The sequence below is a fragment of the Puma concolor genome, chromosome A3 (assembly GCF_028749965.1).
Source record: "Puma concolor isolate L17-30 chromosome A3, mPumCon1.1.hap2, whole genome shotgun sequence".
Lineage (NCBI taxonomy): Eukaryota > Metazoa > Chordata > Mammalia > Carnivora > Felidae > Puma > Puma concolor.
In genome coordinates this window covers 102,305,086-102,323,656 of record NC_141669.1, presented here as the reverse complement: position 1 = coordinate 102,323,656, position 18,571 = coordinate 102,305,086, and the positions used below count along the sequence as shown (strand labels likewise).

The window sequence follows — 18,571 nt, the reverse complement described above, 5'->3', positions numbered from 1 at the left end:
TGGACTCTCACTTGCATCTCATTAGCCTGACCCAATATTGTATGCCTATTTCTGAAAAGGAGTCTTAAAACATAAATATTTAGCTTTTACAGTCTGTGTAATAGAGGCATGCAAGGGTGAAATAAGTTAGAATGACTACTAGACATTCTAACCAGCCCACAGTGTGTGCCACAAGTACTCCAAAAGTTGGCATGTAGAGATGATGAAATGTGACCCCTGACAGTTTATGTTCTTTATTGCCTGCTTTCAGAATATTTTCATATGTGACAATATTGAGAGCTTTTCATAAATCCAAAAAATAAAAAAATTAATGTGCGCATCATATATTCATATTTATGTGCCTTCTTATTAAATGTAATTGTCCTGCCAAATAAATGCACATCCAAAACACACATAGTTATTTTCTGTATATTTTTCCTTAAATACAAGTTTTCATTTGTTTAATGAACTATGTTATAATTGTAATTAATTTCTCAGGATCTGTAAAGCAGTTCTGTTCCCTTCACTTTGTTAACTGGTAAAGTTTTGTTATAACTTAAGTCCCAAAGAGTTGTTACTTTCATCATAAGCTTTTCTACAAAGGAAGTCAATTACCCTTGAGTGTCATCATTAGTCTACAGTGCAAAGTAATACACATAAAAATATTTTTTTCCTGAGCCATTTCCATGTAAGTTGCAAACACTATAAGCTTTCATTCTAAATACTGGGAAGAGACCCCCTAAAAATAAAGACACTCTCTTACCTTCAGAATTTTTTCATGTCTAAGATATTAATAATTCTTATACTACTAATTGGCAATTTTTATGAATAACTATTAATTATTACTTAATCTGTTAAAATTTCTCTAATTGTCTCTAAAAGTATATCAAAGGCTAATCATTCCCAAATGTTTTTGTTTAAAGTGCTGTGTTTTCAAAATTATTTATCCAAAGGGAGTTCATTTTTACTTATATCATTTCTACTGGCTATCAGTCAGGTGGTGTTTGGGTTGGATTTAAATTTTTTTTTTTTTCAACGTTTTTATTTATTTTTGGGACAGAGAGAGACACAGCATGAACGGGGGAGGGGCAGAGAGAGAGGGAGACACAGAATCGGAAACAGGCTCCAGGCTCCGAGCCGTCAGCCCAGAGCCCGACGCGGGGCTCAAACTCACGGACCGTGAGATCGTGACCTGGCTGAAGTCGGACGCTTAACCGACTGCACCACCCAGGCGCCCCGGGTTGGATTCTTTAAATACAGGTTTCTATATTTATAAAACAGTCAATTGTTTTGCATTTTTGTATCTAAATAATTACAGAATACAGTGAGAAGCTCTTGAGAATATCATATTTTACAGGAAGGAAAGGAAAGTAGGGAAGAAAAACAGGCAGGATTATTTTGACCTAAAAAAATATGGAAATGCAAACACACACACATACACACACACTTACAGCAAACACACTCAAAGTTTACCCCAAAAATACAATTACAGAATTCCAAGTCAAAAATACAAATAAGAAACTACTTGATTTAAATGTTTAAAATGAATATAAATCTGCTACTTAAATCAAATAAAGAAAATACTCTGAGCTTACCCAATTTGAAACTGAAAATCAAGCCAGAAGCAAGGTACCATAGCAGAAAATCATCAGTGTCATTGAGCCTCAGAGGGACTATGTGAGAAGCACTCAAAATAAGCTTCCCACGATTAATGCTAATGAATGAACTGGGTTCTACCACATTCATAAAAGGTTCTGAATAATGTTGTTTACACACACCCTATTCTTCCTTCATGAATACGTGGTTTTCACAGATTCAAAAATCATACTTACACTCAAATATCTGATGACAAAGAACATTAGGCTACAATGTGGGAAAGCAACTTTACAACCACAAAAACAATTCTAAAATTTATTATGAGCATACAATATATGGATTTATTTATTTACCCACATCCATCAAATGTAATATAAGGTCTGTTCAAATGAACCAGTCAATATATTGTACAACTCAGCCTTCAGCTTCATATGATTTAATTTTCCTTTCCTTCTTGCAACATTATAATTATGTGCTGGGAGTTTACTATAACTAATATTAGTGGTTTTGTCCACATGCTCACAAACTAAAGGAAAAGACAAAAAAGCTTTCTGATCACCTAATCAGTACCCTCAGGAAAAAAAAAAAAATTGCTAATATGGAAACAAAGATCTTTATTTCTTTTCTGCATGGGATGAAACAAATTCCTTGTGTGGTTTTAATTACATCCTAATATTTCATAAACATCTTTTAGCATAAAATTCAAATTACGTGATGGTACCAACTTCTAAAATCAAGTCCACAGTCCCTTACATCTGGCCACGTTTGAATCAAATAGACCAGCAACAAAACTACTGTTCTTTTTAATGTAACATGTTTACAAAGGTGTTGTTGCTGTTTTTCATTTTTCATACTGTACTTATTATTTGCCTTCTATCCAAATAATATTACCAAATTATTACCAGGTACCAAAATTCCATAGCTAATTTAAATGGTCTTTTCTTTGTTTTCCCAAAGGTCTGTGTGAGTAAGAACACACCTGCTATGGACAAATCATCCTTTGCTATTTTAAAAGCTCCAACCATCCAAAATATTTGGGATTTCCAGGCTGTAGGAGGAGGCTAGAGCTCTTGTATAAACAGGAAACCTAGGCCACAGGGAGAAAACCAACATTAGCTGGGAATGCCCCAAGCCCTACAAAGTTAGACTTCTGGTGGTAGCTACCCATTTCCACTTATTCTGATAAGTCCATATTATTAGTCTGCTGCTGATCAACTCTGTTAGTAATTTAATACAATAACAAGGCTTTTGTTTTTGTTTTTTGTGTGTTTTTTTTCTTATTTGTAAGAGGAGAGGAAGAAAAGAAAACTGATTGAGGCTGCCTAGTTTTATTTCAAGATTCTCCTTTAAGAATAATGCATCAGCCATGCCACAGAAGGGAACTTCTGGGTTTCTTTTGAAATTGGGATGCTTCTGTTTCTTACATTCAATATGCACTGAAAAAAACAAACTTGGGTGTTACTCAATTTAGTAAGAAAATAAACTATTTATTTCCAAAATGATTATCCAAGTCAATAAATGTGATTTTCCACCATCCTTTCCAGCCAAAGGAAAAAAAAAAAAATGCCTCAAATTTTTACTACTTTCACAATTCTCCTGAATATTATCTATAATCACTCTTCCTATTGTGGGATCTCCTAGCCTTTCTGTACAATGTTTCTGCATCTTGTTTTAAATAAGACACATAAGTATTTTTTAAACTTATGTTAAAAATAAACAAAAAAAGGAGACCACTCTGAGAAGTATTTCAGAGCTCACCACAGCAACTCCTCAGAAAAAGACAAGGAAAAAGCTCAATTTTGCCATTAGCTTCCCAAACAGCATTCTTGAAGACCCTTAGAAAACCACCTAAATTTCTAAAATGACTGTTTAAAAACTTAAAAATAAATAAATAAATAAATAAATAAATAAATAAATAAATAAATAATTGCTATCTTCATAGTTAATTGCTATTATTCTTTTTCCCTTTTATTTCCATTCCATCCTCTCACTTAAATTTATTCTGATTTATAAAACTTCTACACATTTAAAAATATTCTGGGATTCTACATATGTATCTTTTGTTACACAGGAAGAAAAATAGAATTTATTTTGCAACTTTGTGACATTCCCTGAGACACATTCCAATTAAGGAAGAAAAAGATGAAAAGCAAAGTATTAATCTTCAATAACTTTATGTACTATGCAAAGCTGTGGATGCCAGTCATCTACCAAACTCTAAACCCACCTCACCTGTCACCAAAGAACTTGGCTCAAGAACTTCTTCACCATTTCTAGGTCTCTTTCCTTCCCAGCTGCTCAGTGTTCTCCTTTTGTCACTATGATACAAGGTGAGAAGTTGACTTACATCCTCCTAATGCCTAAACCAAAAAGCTTTTTCTTGATATTCATTTACATCTCTAAACACATAGATATCCCTTGGCTATGTCAAAAAATTTTCTTCTGCCTCTGTCTTCCAAACCAGTATCTTTCTCAGCTATATCCATTCTCCCTCTCTTTCCTATCTCCTTCACAGGATTCTCTTCCATCCATTGCAAAGGCAGGCATCCTCTGAGGTTTTTACCTTTGGCTCTTCATTCATTCATTCATTCATTCATTCACTCTTTCATTCATTCATTCCACAAATATTCTATTAGAAGTTGGGGATAGAACAGGGGCACCTGGGTGGCTCAGTCGGTTAACTGTCCGACTTCAGCTCAGGTCATGATCTCGCAGTGCACTAGTTTTGAGCCCTTGTGTCAGGCCCTGTGCCGACGTCTCAGAGCCTGGAGCCTACTTCAGATTCTGTCTCCCTCTCTCTTTGCCCCTCCCTCCCCCTTAAAAATAAATAAACATTTTTTTAAAAAAGAAGCTGGGGATAGAACAATGGGAGGAAAATAAGTCAAAATCACTGCCTTCACTGAGTTGATTCCTGCTAAAGGGAGATACACAATAAGAAACAAAAAAGTATAGAATCAAGAAGTGCTAAGAAGAGGGGCGCCTGGATGGCTCAGTTGGTTAAGCATCTGACTTCGGCTCAGGTCATGATCTCACAGTCTGTGAGTTCAATCCCTGCCATCAGTCTCTGTGCTGACAGCTCAGAGCCTGGAGCCTGCTTCAGATTCTATGTCTCCCTCTCTCCGCCCCTCCCCTACTCATGCTCTGTCTCTCTCTGTCTCAAAATAAATTTTAAAAAAACAACATAAAAAAAAAAAAAGAAGTGCTAAGAAGGAACATAAATCTAAGTAGGAGGGTAAGAAGAGGTGTAAGAATTTTATGTAGAGTGGTTAGGAACAACCTCTCTGAGGAAATGACATGCAAGCAGATCTGGCCTCCTCAGCTGCATCATACATTCCATGGAAGATACCATAAAGTCTCAACTTTCCACTCAATTCTAAAGTCTCAACTTCCCTTTCAAGCTCAGGCCCATATATCCAATTGACTATCTTGCTTATAAATACCTCTGTGCTAACATGGTCAAACTCAACACCATTTTCTCCACATGTCCAATGCTCGATAAATGACATTCTCATAATCTCTTACTGACATGTAATTTCAAGTCACTCTAGTTACAATTCCTTTTTTACTGCAACTATCATAGTCAATCAGCCATTAAGCCCCAGGGATTCTCTCGTGGAGAGTCTCTGATACCTGACTCTCCTCTCTATCCAATAAAATTCTGCTTCTATAATTGCAATGGCCTTCACTTCCAGGGCCTTCTTCCTCCAATCTATCCAACATGCTAGTATTGCACTTTATTACAAAAGCCTTATGTGGTCAACACTACAGTAAATCCAATTGTTGCTTTGTTTTTCACTTGTAATTACAACACTGTCTTTAATATATTCTGTACACTTTTAAATCAGACTATTTGCTATTCACTAAACAAGTCCAAGATTTTCCCTCCTAAAAACGACTCACTCATGACACTTTCCTCAGTCTACCAGATATGACATCTCTTATCTGCTTCTTTTGAACTCCTTTGCCCTTCCTACTTTGTCATATTTAAGAGCTTTAATTATAAAAGGAACAATATAACAAAATTTACAAGGCATATTAAAAGAACAATATGCATTAATCTACTCAACAAATAGAAAAATCTAACACTCTTAATACTATTGAGACTCCCCCAGTCCTCCCTCCCAAGGGAAATTACCCTGAACTACTTGTCAATAACTTGCTCATCTCCTGTATAGTTTTACAGTATGTGGATTTGTAATTAAATAGTGTTTGGTTTTGCAAAGTCCTATTAATGGTGGCATACTCACTGCAGCCATCTGCAAACTGCATTTTGTTAGTATTATGATTTTAAGGTTCATCTATACTTCAGTGTATAGCTGTAATGCACTCATTTTCACTGTCATGCAGTAATCTGTTGATGGACATGGGGAGGCTATTTGTTCATCTCACAGAGTGTCCAAGAGAGACAGCATTCACAGAGAGACCCCCCAGAAACAAAGGAATTAGCAGGTGCCATTTCCCTCCTGTGTCCCTCGGCATAAGTACAGGGCCACCTGTGGGAAGCAATGCAGCACCAACATTTGCTACCTAACTTGCTTACACAAAGCCCCACACACCCAGGCACCAGTGGAACCTCCCCACTTAGTCATGCTTGCCTCAGTCCTAGCAGGGCAGACACCCTACCCCAGAAAACTAGTCCAAACCCCTGCCAACACCAAATTTCCCAACAGGGGAATTTTTCAGGGCCTTCATTCTGGTGACAGCAGTGACAGGTCTCATTTCAAACCAGAACACACCTAGTAAAAGCATGCCACATTCAGACCAGGGATGAAACACTGCCCACAGCAGAAAAGAGAGTCTCCGCAGACCACTGGCTGAAGGATAAAGTGGCCAAGACAAAACAAGAGAGCATACATAACACACACTAGAGACACTCCTGAAAGCAACAGGCCCTGGAAAACAGGAGATACCACATGGCAGGGCACTTCAGGAACTCTTCTTCATAAGGTCATTAACCTTAAGAATAGGAGACATACCTAACTTTCCCAATACAGAGAAACAGGCACAGAGACATAAGACAAAATGAGAAGACAAAACAACAACAACAACAACAACAACACAAAAACTATCCCAAATAAAAGAACAGAACAAGGCCACAGCAAGCCAGAGATCTAAGCAAAACAGATATATATAACATGCCTGATAGAGAATTTAAAGTAATAATCATAAAGATACTCACTGGACTTGACAAAAGAGTGGAAGACATGAGTGAGACCCTTAACACAAACATAAGGAATAACACAGTAAGGAAAAGGGTGTAACAAACAAAATGAGAAATACACTTGATGGGGGCTCCTGGGTGGCTCAGTCAGTTCAGCATCCAGCTTCAGCTCAGGCCATAATCCTTCAGTTCATGAATTTGAGCCCTGCATCGGGATCTGTGCTGACAGCTCAGAGCCTGGAGCCTGCTTCAGATTCTGTGTCTCCTTCTCTCTCTGCCCCTCCCCCCGCTCATACTCTGTCTTTCTGTCTCTCTCTCTCTCTCTCTCTCTCTCTCTCTGTCTCTCAAAATAAATAAAACATTTAAAAATTTTTTTAAAAAAATAAAGAAATACACTTGATGGAATGAATAACAGGATGGAAGAAGCAGGGAATGAATTAGTGACCTGGAAGACAGAGTAATGGAAAGTATTCAAGCTGAAAAAAAAAAAAGAAAGAAAAAGGAATTATGCAAAATAAGAGTAGACTTCAGGAACTCAGTGACTCCACCAAATGTTAATAACATTCCTATTACAGGAGTCTCAGAAGAAGAAAGAGAAAAGGGCGAAGAAAAATTTATTTAAAGAAATAATAGCTGAAAACTTTCTTAATCTGGGGAAGGAAACAGATATTCATATAGAGAAAGCATAAAGAACTCTCACCAAAATCAACAAAAGCAGATTCAGACCAAGAAATATTGTAATTAAAGGCAAAATATAGGACAAAGAGAAAAATTTTTCAGTCACTAAGACAAAAGAAGACAGCAACTTAAATTTCAGATGACTATATATATATATATATATATATATATGTATGTACGTACATACATATATATATACATACATACATATATATACATACGTACATATATATATACACATATATATGTACGTACATACATATATATACATATATATACATATATACATGTATATATGTACGTACGTACATATATATATATACACACCCCAAAAGATTCCCCCCAAAAAATTGCTAGAACAGATCCATGAACTCAGTTAAGTTGCAGGACACCAAATCAATGAACAGAACTCTGCTGCATTTCTATACACTGATAATGAAACAGCAGAAACAGAAATCAAGGGATCAATCCCATTTACAAATGCACCAACTCATAAGATACCTAGGAATAAACCTAACCGAAGAGGTAAAAATTCTGTACTCTGAAAACTATAAAACACCGATGAAGGAAATTGAAGTTGACATAAAAAAATGGAAAAATAATCCATGCTCCAGGATTTTAAGAACAAATAATATCTGTATTACCCAAAACAATCTACACATTCCATGTAAGCCCTATACTAATATTATTTTTCACAGAAATAGAACAATCATAAAATCTGTGTGGAACCACAAAGATCCCGAGTAGCCATAGGAACCTTGAAAAACAAAAGCAAAGCTGTAGCATCACAATTCCAAACATCAAGTTACATTACAAAGCTGTAGTGATCAAACAATATTGTACTGGCACAAAGATCAATGGAACACAATAGAAAACCCAGAAATGGAACCACAACTATATGGTCAATTAATCTTTGACAAAGCAGGAAAGAATATCCAATGATAAAAAGTCTCTTCAACAAATGATGTGGAAAAACTGGACAACAACACATAAAAGAATTAAACTGGACCATGTTCTGACACCATACACGAAAAGAAATTCAAAATGGATTAAACACATAATGTGAGACCTGAAATCATAAAAATCCTAGAGGAGAACACAGGCAGTAACCTCCTTGATACCAGCTGTAGCAATTTCTTACTTGATATGTCTCCTGAAGAAAGGGAAATACTATTGGGACTACATCAAAATAAAAAGCTTCTGCACAATGAAGAAAATATTCACAACTAAAAGGCAACCTATGGAATCAGAGAAGATATTTGTAAATGACATATCTGATAAAGGGTTAGTATTCAAAATATAGAAATAACTTATAAAGCTCAACACACATACACACACACATAATCCAGTTTAAAAATAAGCAGAAGACATGAATAGATATTTTTCCAAAGAAGCCATCCAAATATGCAACTGACATGAAAAAGATGCTCAACATCTCTTAGCATCAGGGAAATACAAATCAAAACTACAATGAGATATCAGCTCACACCAGTTAGAAAGGCTAAAATTAACAACACAGGAAATAATAGGTGTCAGTGAGAATGTAGAGAAAGGAGAACCCTCTACACTGTTGGTAGGAATGTAAACTGGTGCAGCCACTCTGCAGAACAGTATGGAGGTTCTTCAAAAAGTTAAAAATAAAACTACCCTACAATCCAGCAATTTCACTACTAGGTATTCACTCAAATGACACAAAAATACTGATTCAAAGGGATACATGCACCACAATGTTATAGCAGAATAATCAACAAGAGCCAAATTATGGAAAGAGTCCAAATGTCCATCGACTAATGAGTGGATCAAGCAAATATGGTATATATAAATATATACAATGGAATATAACTCATACATAAAAAAGAGTGTATTCTTTCCATTTGCAGCAATGTGGATGGAGCTAGAGAGTACTATATTGAGAGAAATAATCCAGACAAAAATAAATACCATGTGATCTTGCACATATGTGGGATTTAAGAAACAAAACAAATGAACATGGAGGAATAAAAAAAGAGAGAGGGAAACCAAGAAATGGACTCTTAACTGTAGAGAACAAACTAATGATTGCTGGCAGGGAAGTAGGTTGGTGGGATCAGTTAAATAGGTGATAGGTATTAAGGAGAGAACTTGTTCTGATGAGCATTGTGTGTTGTATGTAAGTGATGAAACACTAAATTCTTTACCTGAAACTAATGTTACACTGTGTATTGGCCAGATGGAATTTAAATAAAAATTTGGAAAAATAAAAAAAAAATTAAAATTTAAAAAAATTAAAAAAAAAAGAAAAATAAACAAAAAAGAAAAGAAAATAGTAACTTACAAGGGAAAACCCATAAGGGTATAGCAGGAGATTTTTCAGCAGAAACTTTCCAAGCCAGAAGGGAGTGGCATGACATATTCAGTGCTGAACATGAAAATCTACAGCCAAGAATACTGTCAATGCTATCATTCAGAATAAAAGGAGAGATAGAGAGTTTCCCAGACAAACAACACTAAAGGAGTTCAGTCACTAACCCAACCCTGAAAGAAATATTAAAGGGGACTCTTTAAGTGGAAAGGAGAGACCAAAAGAGACAGTATAGAGGTAGGAAACACAAAAGCAGTAAAAATGAGTATTTCTGTAAAAAATCAGTCAAGGTAATATAAAAACACATAACTAAAACAAGAGAAGTAAAAAATGGGTTCTTAAAAAATAACTAACTTAACTAAAAAAAACCTTAAAAAATAACTAACTTAACACAGACTATTATATGCAGAAGATATATACAAACCTAATGGTAACCATATATCAAAAATCACCAATAAATATGCAAGAATAAAGAGAAATAAATCCAAAGATATCAGTAAAGAAAATCAGCAAGTCATGAAAGACAGAAAGACAAGAAAGAATCAGAGAAAATCTTTAGAAACACAAAACAAATAATAAAATGACGGTAAATACATATCTATCAATAGTTACTTTGAATGTAAATGGGCTAAATGCACCAATCAAAAGACATAGCATGACACAATGAATAAAAACAAGACCCGTCTATATGCTGCTTACAAGAGACTCATTTTAGACCTAAAGCCACCTGCAGATTGAAAGTAAGGAGATGGAGAAACATCAATTATGAAAATGAATGTGAAAAAAAAGCTGGACTAGCAATATATTTATATTGTTATTTATAAGGGACAAAATAGACTTTCAAACAAAGACTATTATAAGAGACATAGAAGGACACTATATAATACTAAAGGGGGCAATCCAACAAGAAGATATAACAATTGTAAATATTTATGCACCAAATACATAAAACAGTAACAAATATAAAAGAACTAATCGATAATAATACAAAAATAGTAGGGGACTTTCACACCCCACTTACATCAATGGACAAATCATCTAAACAGAAAATAAACAAGGAAACAATAGCTTTGAATGACACACAAAATCAGATGGATTTAGCAGATATATTCAGAACATTGCATCCTAATACAGCAGAATACACACTGTCTTCAGTGCACATGGAATATTCTGCAGAATAGATCAGATACTAGCAAAACAATCCTCAATAAATTTAAGAAGACTGAAGTCATATCATGCATCTCTTCTGACCACAACATTTATGAAACTAGAGGTCAACCACAAGAAAAAATCTGGAAAGACCGCAGATATATGGGAGGTTAAATAATATGCTACTGAATGATGAAAGAGTCAAACAGGAAATTTAACTAAGTATATGGAAACAAATGAAAATGAAAACACAGGATTCCAAAACATTTGTATGCAACAAAAGCAGTTCTAAGAGGGAAGTTTATAGCAATTCAGGCCCACCTCAAAAAGCAAGAAAAATCTGATTGACAACCTAACCTTACAAGTAAAGGAGCCAGAAAATAAGAACAAACAAAACCTTAAAGGAGCAGAAGGAAGGAAATAATAAAGATTAGAGCAGAAAAAAATTCTATAAAAAACTAAAATAATAGAACAAATCAATGAAATGTATTATGCTAAGTGAAATAAGTCAGTCAGGAAAAAGATACCATGTTTTCACTCATATGTGGAATTTGAGAAACTTAACAGAAGACCATAGGGGAAGGGAAGGAAAATAAGTTACAAGCAGGAGGCAAACCATAAAAGACTCTTAAATACAGAGAACAAACTTAGGGTTGTGGGGGTGGGGGGCTGGGGTAAAGGGAAAATGGGAGATGGGCATTGAGGAGGGCACTTATTGGGATGAGCACTGGGTGTTGTATGTAAGCAACGAATCATGGGAATCTACTCCTGAAGTCAAGACTATACTGTACACACTGTATGTTAGCTAACTTGACAATAAATTATTAAAAAAAAAAAAAAGAGCTGTTTTTTTGATAAGATGAATAAACCTCTAGCCAAACTTACCAGGAAGAAAAGAGAAATGGCCCAAATAAATAAAATCACAAATGAGAGAGGAGAAATAACAACCAACACCACAGAAATTAAAACAGTTGTAAGAGAATATTAGGAAAACTATATATCAACAAATTGGACAATGTAGAAGAAACCAATAAATTCTTAGGAACAGGGGCGCCTGGGTGGCGCAGTCGGTTAAGCGTCCGACTTCAACCAGGTCACGATCTCGCGGTCCGTGAGTTCGAGCCCCGCGTCAGGCTCTGGGCTGATGGCTCAGAGCCTGGAGCCTGTTTCCGATTCTGTGTCTCCCTCTCTCTCTGCCCCTCCCCCGTTCATGCTCTGTCTCTCTCTGTCCCAAAAATAAATAAACTTTGAAAAAAAAAAAATTAAAAAAAAAAAAAAATTCTTAGGAACATATAAACTACCAAAACTGAATGAGGAAGAAATCGAAAATTTGAACAGACCAATAATCACCAAAGAAACTGAATCAGTAATCAAAAAATTCCCAAAAACTCTAAGTCCAGGACCAGATGGCTTCACAGGCGAACTCCACCAAACATAGAAAGAAGAGTTAATACCATTCTTCCTAAAATATTCCAAAAAATAGAAAAGGAAGGAAAATTTACATTCATTCCATGAGGCCAGAATTACCCTGATACCAAAACCAGATCAAAACACCACTAAAAAATAGAACTGCAGGCCAATATCATTGATGAACATAGATATAAAAATCCTCTACAAAATACCAGCCAAATGCAACAATACATCAAAAGAATCATTCACCACGATCAAGTGGCATTTATTCCTGGAATGCAAAAGTGGTTCAATATTTGCAAATCAACCAATGTGATACATTACATCAATAAGAAAAACGATAATAACCATATGATCATTTCAACAGACTCAGAAAATGCTTTTCACAAAGTACCACATCCATTCATGATTAAAAAAAAGAAACCCTCAACAAAGTAGGATTAGAGGGAATATACCTCAACATTATAAAAACCATATATGAGAAACCCACAGCTAACATCTTACTCAATGGTCAAAAACTGAAAGTTTCCATGTAAGATAAGGAACAAGACAAAGATGGCCATTTTCACCACTTTTATTCAACGTCGTACTGGAACTCCTAGCCACAGCAACCAGACAAGAGGAAAGAATTAAAGGTGTCCAAATTGGTAAGGAAGAAGTAAAACTTTCACTATTTGCAGAGAGCATGATACTATATATAGAAAACCCAATGACTCTATCAAAGAACTTCTAGAACTAATAAAAGAATTCGGTAAAGTCACTGGATATAGAATTAATGTGCAGAAATCTGTTGCATTTCTGTGCACCAATAATGAAGCAACAGAAAGAAATTAAGAAAACAATCCCATTTACAACTATATCAAAAATAATAAGACACTCAGGAATAAATCTAACCAAGGAGGTGAAAGACCTATTCTCTGAAAACTATAAAACACTGATGAAAGATGATGAAAGAAATTAAAGATGATACAAAGGAATGAAAAGACATTCCATGCTCATAGACTTAAAGAACACATATCATTAAAATGTCTATATTACCCAAAGCAATCTACAGATTTAATGCAATCCCTATCAAATACCAAGAGCATGTTTCATAGAACTAGAACACAATTCTAAAATTTGTATGGAACTACAAAAGACCCTGAATAGCGAAAGCAATCTTGAAAAAGAAAAGTAAAGGCATCACAATTCTGGATATTAAGTTATATTACAATGATGTAGTAATCAAAACAGTATGGGACTGGGACAAAAACAGACATTTAGATCAATGGAACAGAAGAGAAAACCCAGGAATGGAACCAAAACTATATGGTCAATTAATCTTTTACAAAGCAGGAAACTATACCCAATGTGAAAAAGACATTCTCTTCAACAAATGGTACTGGAAAAACTGGACAGTAACATTCAAGAGAAAGAAACAGGACCACTTTCTTACACCAAACACAAAAATAAACTCAAAACGGACTAAAGACCTAAGTGTGAGTCCTGAAACCATCAAAGTCCTAGAGGAGAACACTGGCAATACCCTCTCTGACATTAGCTGTAGGAACTTTTTTCTAGATATGTCTCCTGAGGCAAGGGAAACAAAAGCAAAAATAAACTATTGGGACTACATCAGAACAAAAGGTGTCTGCATAGCAAAGGAAACAATCAACAAAACTGAAAGACAACCTACAGAATGGGAGGAGATATTTACAAATGACATATCCAATAAAGGGTTAGTATCCAAAATGTATAAAGAACATATAAGAGGAGGAGTCAAGATGGCAGGGGATAGGAGGACCTTAAGCTGGTCTCCTCCCTCAAACACAGCCAGATAGCTATCAAATCATTCTCAACACCCAAGAAATCAATCAGAGATGAGAGAACAAAAACTGCAAGTCTGTGTAGAAAAGCAACCATGTTATGGAAGGTAGGAGGAGCAAAGAGTTGACTTGGGGGAGATATAACTGTGGATACGGCAGTGGAGAGGTAGCCTGCTTTATGAGGCAACCACAAGTATTATGCTCAGTGGAGCACATAATTTGAATTTTTTAGAAGTCTGCTGCCATGAAGGGAGAGCCTGGCTTAAAGATGCTCAGGTGGCGGGGCGCCTGGGTGGCGCAGTCGGTTAAGCGTCCGACTTCAGCCAGGTCACGATCTCGCGGTCCGTGGGTTCGAGCCCCGCGTCGGGCTCTGGGCTGATGGCTCAGAGCCTGGGGCCTGTTTCCGATTCTGTGTCTCCCTCTCTCTCTGCCCCTCCCCCGTTCATGCTCTGTCTCTCTCTGTCCCAAAAATAAATAAACATTGAAAAAAAAAAATTTAAAAAAAAAAAAAAAAAAAAAAAAGATGCTCAGGTGGCAAAGCAGGGTGGAGTCCCAGGAGTGACAGTGAGGACTGAGAGTCCTCTGGGACACAAGAACGGGCGGTGCTAATGTGCTGCACTGTTCCCAAACACAGGAATAGGACTCCTGCTGGGGGCAGGGAGCTGGGGTGCTGGCTTTCTGCTTTGTTTTGCCATAAACTCTGAACCATGATTATACCACAGCATTCTTTGCATGGGTGACAAGCGGCAAAAGTTCCAGGAGACCCTGTCCCAGAGGAACAGTGAGGGTCCGTCCAGCAGTAGTCCCTAAAATTTTGAGTTTTGAAATTTAGTCATGCACCTGAGATAAAAAAGCTTGGACAAAGTCAGGGTGAATGCAGTGATGTGACCACAACTGGGGACACAAGAGGGGTGATTGATTGCCCTTCTGTGAGGGTTCCATAAAGAGTGGGGGGCATGAAATTTCACTTCCTGGGCTAGAGAGTGGGGTGCCACCATATTCGTCCTGCCCATTAGCACTGAAAGCCTACAGGGAGCAAACAGCACCACCTTCTGGAGACCAGAGCCACTTATACCAAGACCCACCTCCCTGCACCCTAAAGTGCATCTCCACTAGGACAAATCCACCTAAGATTCGTGAAAAAGGCCCTTCCCACAGAAGACCAGCAGAAACAACTCACTCACACTAAGTCTACTGATCACAGAGCGCTACAAGGCTTAACTCTAGGGGAAATAGGATCTAGCTTCCCTTTTACTTTTATTCTTTATTTTTTTAACATTATTTCTTCATTTATTTTCTTATTTTATCAATTCTTTCTTTTGTTTTTTTAATTTTATTTTTATAAATTATATATATTTTTTTATTTTCATAAGGTATCTGAACTAGAATTTAAAACAACTTCTTAAGGATACTAGCTGGACTTATAATAAACAGAAGACGTGAGAGGATCCCCTTCTGTGGGGATAAAAGAATTAAAACCAAGTCAGGCCAAAATTAAAATGCTATAACCAAGATGCAAACCCAAATGGAGGCCATAAAAATCAGGATGGACAAAGCAGGGTGTGAATCAGTGATACAGAAGATAAGAATATGGAAAATAATGAAAGTGAAAAGAAGAGGGAAAGAAAGCTAATGGATCACAAAGGTAGACCTAGGGCATTCAACAACTTACTAAAATGGAATAACATTTGTATCATAGGAGTCCCAGAAGAAAAAGAGAACAGGGGCCAGGAGGTTTATCTGAACAAATTATAGCTGAGACTTCCCTAATATGGGAACAGACACAGACATCAACACAGACATCAAAATCCAAGAAGCACAGAGAACTCCAATTAAATTCAACAAAAGCCATACGTTGTCAAGGCATATCATAGCCAAATTCACAAAATATACAGACAAGGAATGATCATGAAAAAAAGTTCTTAACCTACAAGGAAAGACCAATAAGAAGAGCAGCAGATGTGTACACAGAAACCTAGCAGGCTAAAAGAGATATATTCAATGTGATGAATGAGAAAAATATGCATCCAAGAATTCCTTACCCATCAAGTCTGTCATTCAGAATAGAAGGAGAGATAAAGAATTTCCCAAACAAAAGCTAAAGGAGTTTGTGACCACTAAACCAGCTCTGCAAGAAATTTTAAGGGGGGCTCTTTGAAGGGAGAAAAAAGACCAAAAGCAACTAAGACTAGAAAGGACCAGAGAACATCACCAGAAACACCAACTCTACAAGTAACACAATGGCACTAAATTTATATATTTCAATAATCACTGAATGTAAATGGACTAAATGCTCCATTCAAAAGACACAGGGTATCAGAATGAATTTTAAAAAAACAAAAACAAAAACAAGATCCATCTATAGGCTGCCTAAAAGGGTCTCAGTTTAGAACTAAAGACACCTGCAGATTCAAAGTGAAGGGATGGAGAACCATCTATCATGCTAATGGAAGTGAAAAGAAAGCTGGAGCAGCCATACTTATATCAGACAAATGAGATTTTATTTTATTTTTTTTCAATATATGAAATTTATTGTCAAATTGGTTTCCATACAACACCCAGTGCTCATCCCAAAAGGTGCCCTCCTCAATACCCATCACCCACCCTCCCCTCCCTCCCACCCCCCATCAACCCTCAGTTTGTTCTCAGTTTTTAACAGTCTCTTATGCTTTGGCTCTCTCCCACTCTAACCTCTTTTTTTTTTTTTTCCTTCCCCTCCCCCATGGGTTTCTGTTAAGTTTCTCAGGATCCACATAAGAGTGAAAACATATGGTATCTGTCTTTCTCTGTATGGCTTATTTCACTTAGCATCACACTCTCCAGTTCCATCCACATTGCTACAAAGGGCCATATTTCATTCTTTCTCATTGCCACGTAGTACTCCATTGTGTATATAAACCACAATTTCTTTATCCCAGACAAATGAGATTTTAAACCAGTCTTTTACAGGAGATGAAGAAGGGCATTATATCATAATTAAGGGGTCTATCCATCAAGATCTAACGATTATAAATATTTATGCCCCCATGTGGAAGAACCCAAATATATAAATCAATTAATCACAAACATAAAGAAACTCATTGATAATAATACAATAATAGTAGGGGGCTTTAGCATCCCAGGGAAATGGACATATCATCTAAGCAGAAAATCAACAAGGAAACAATGACTCTGAATGACACACTAGACCAGATGGACCTAACAGATATATTCAGAACATTTCATCCTAAAGCAGCAGAATACACATTCTTCTCAAGTGTACATGGGACATTCTCCACAATAGATCACATACTGGGTCACAAATCAACCCTCAACAAGTAGAAAAAGACTGAGATCAGACCATGTATATTTTCAGACCACAAGGCCATTAAACTTGAAGTAAACCACAAGAAAAAATTTGGAAAGACCTCAAATATATGGATGTTAAAGAACATCATACTAAAGAAAGAATGGGTTAACAAGGAAATTAAAGAAGTAATTTTGAAAACACAACAGTCCAAAATGAAAACACAACATGAAGATGCATGGGATGCAGCAAAGGCAGTCTTAAGAGGGAAGTACATTGCAATATAGGCCTATCTCAAGAAGCAAGAAAGGTCTCAAATACACAACCTAACCGTATGCCTAAAGGAGCTAGAAAAGGAACAGCCAATAAAGCCTAAAGCCAGCAAAAGAAGGGAAATAATAAAGACTACAGCAGAAATAAATATATAAACAAACAAAACAGTAGAACAGATCAACAAAACTAAGAGCTGAATGTATTAAAATTGATAAACCCCTAGCCAGACTTAACAAAAAGAAAAAGGACCCAAATAGATAAAAATCATGAATGAAAGAGGAGAGATCATAACCAACACCACAGAAATACAAACTATTATAAGAGAATACTATGAAAAATTATACGCCAACAAACTGGGCAATCTGGAAGAAATGGACACATTTCTACAAACTTATAAACTACCAAAACTGAAACAGGAAGAAATAGAAAATCTGAACAGTTCCATAACCAGCAAAGAAAGTGAATCAGTAATCAAGAATCTCCCAACAAACAAGAGTCCTGGGCCAGAAGGCTTCCCAGGGAAATTCTACCTGATATTTAAAGAAGAGTTAATACCTTTTCTTCTCAAACTGTTCCAAAAATTAGAAATGGAAAGAATACTTCAAAACACATTCTACGAAGCCAGCACTACCTTGATTCCAAAACCAAAGACCCCACTAAAAAGAAGAATTACAGGCCAATATCCCTGATGAACACGGAGGCAAAAGTTCTCAACAAAATACTAGCAAATGGAATTCAACATTAAAAGAATTATTCACCATAATCAAGCAGGATTTATTCCTGGCCTGCAGGGTTAGTTCAGCATTTGCAAATCAATCAACATGATGATACACCACATTATTAAAAGAAAGGATAAGAATCACAGGATCCTGTCAATGGATGCAGAAAAAGTA

The 18,571-nt window shown here is 36.2% G+C and overlaps 1 protein-coding gene across 12 annotated transcripts in view; it reads right to left on the bottom strand.

Annotated features, from left to right (window-relative positions):
- The window catches only part of TASP1 (taspase 1), a 320,757-nt gene that overhangs the window by 130,927 nt on the left and 171,259 nt on the right, over positions 1-18,571 (bottom strand). The window contains exon 13 of one of the 12 annotated variants that reach the window (XM_086701675.1): positions 3,874-3,893. The exons of the other annotated variants lie outside the window; for them this stretch is intronic. Within the exon in view, the coding sequence (XP_086557801.1) occupies positions 3,891-3,893 (3 nt within the window). The 3' untranslated portion in view covers positions 3,874-3,890. Of the gene's footprint in view, positions 1-3,873; positions 3,894-18,571 lie in introns of those variants that run through there. 12 annotated transcript variants of the gene reach the window in all.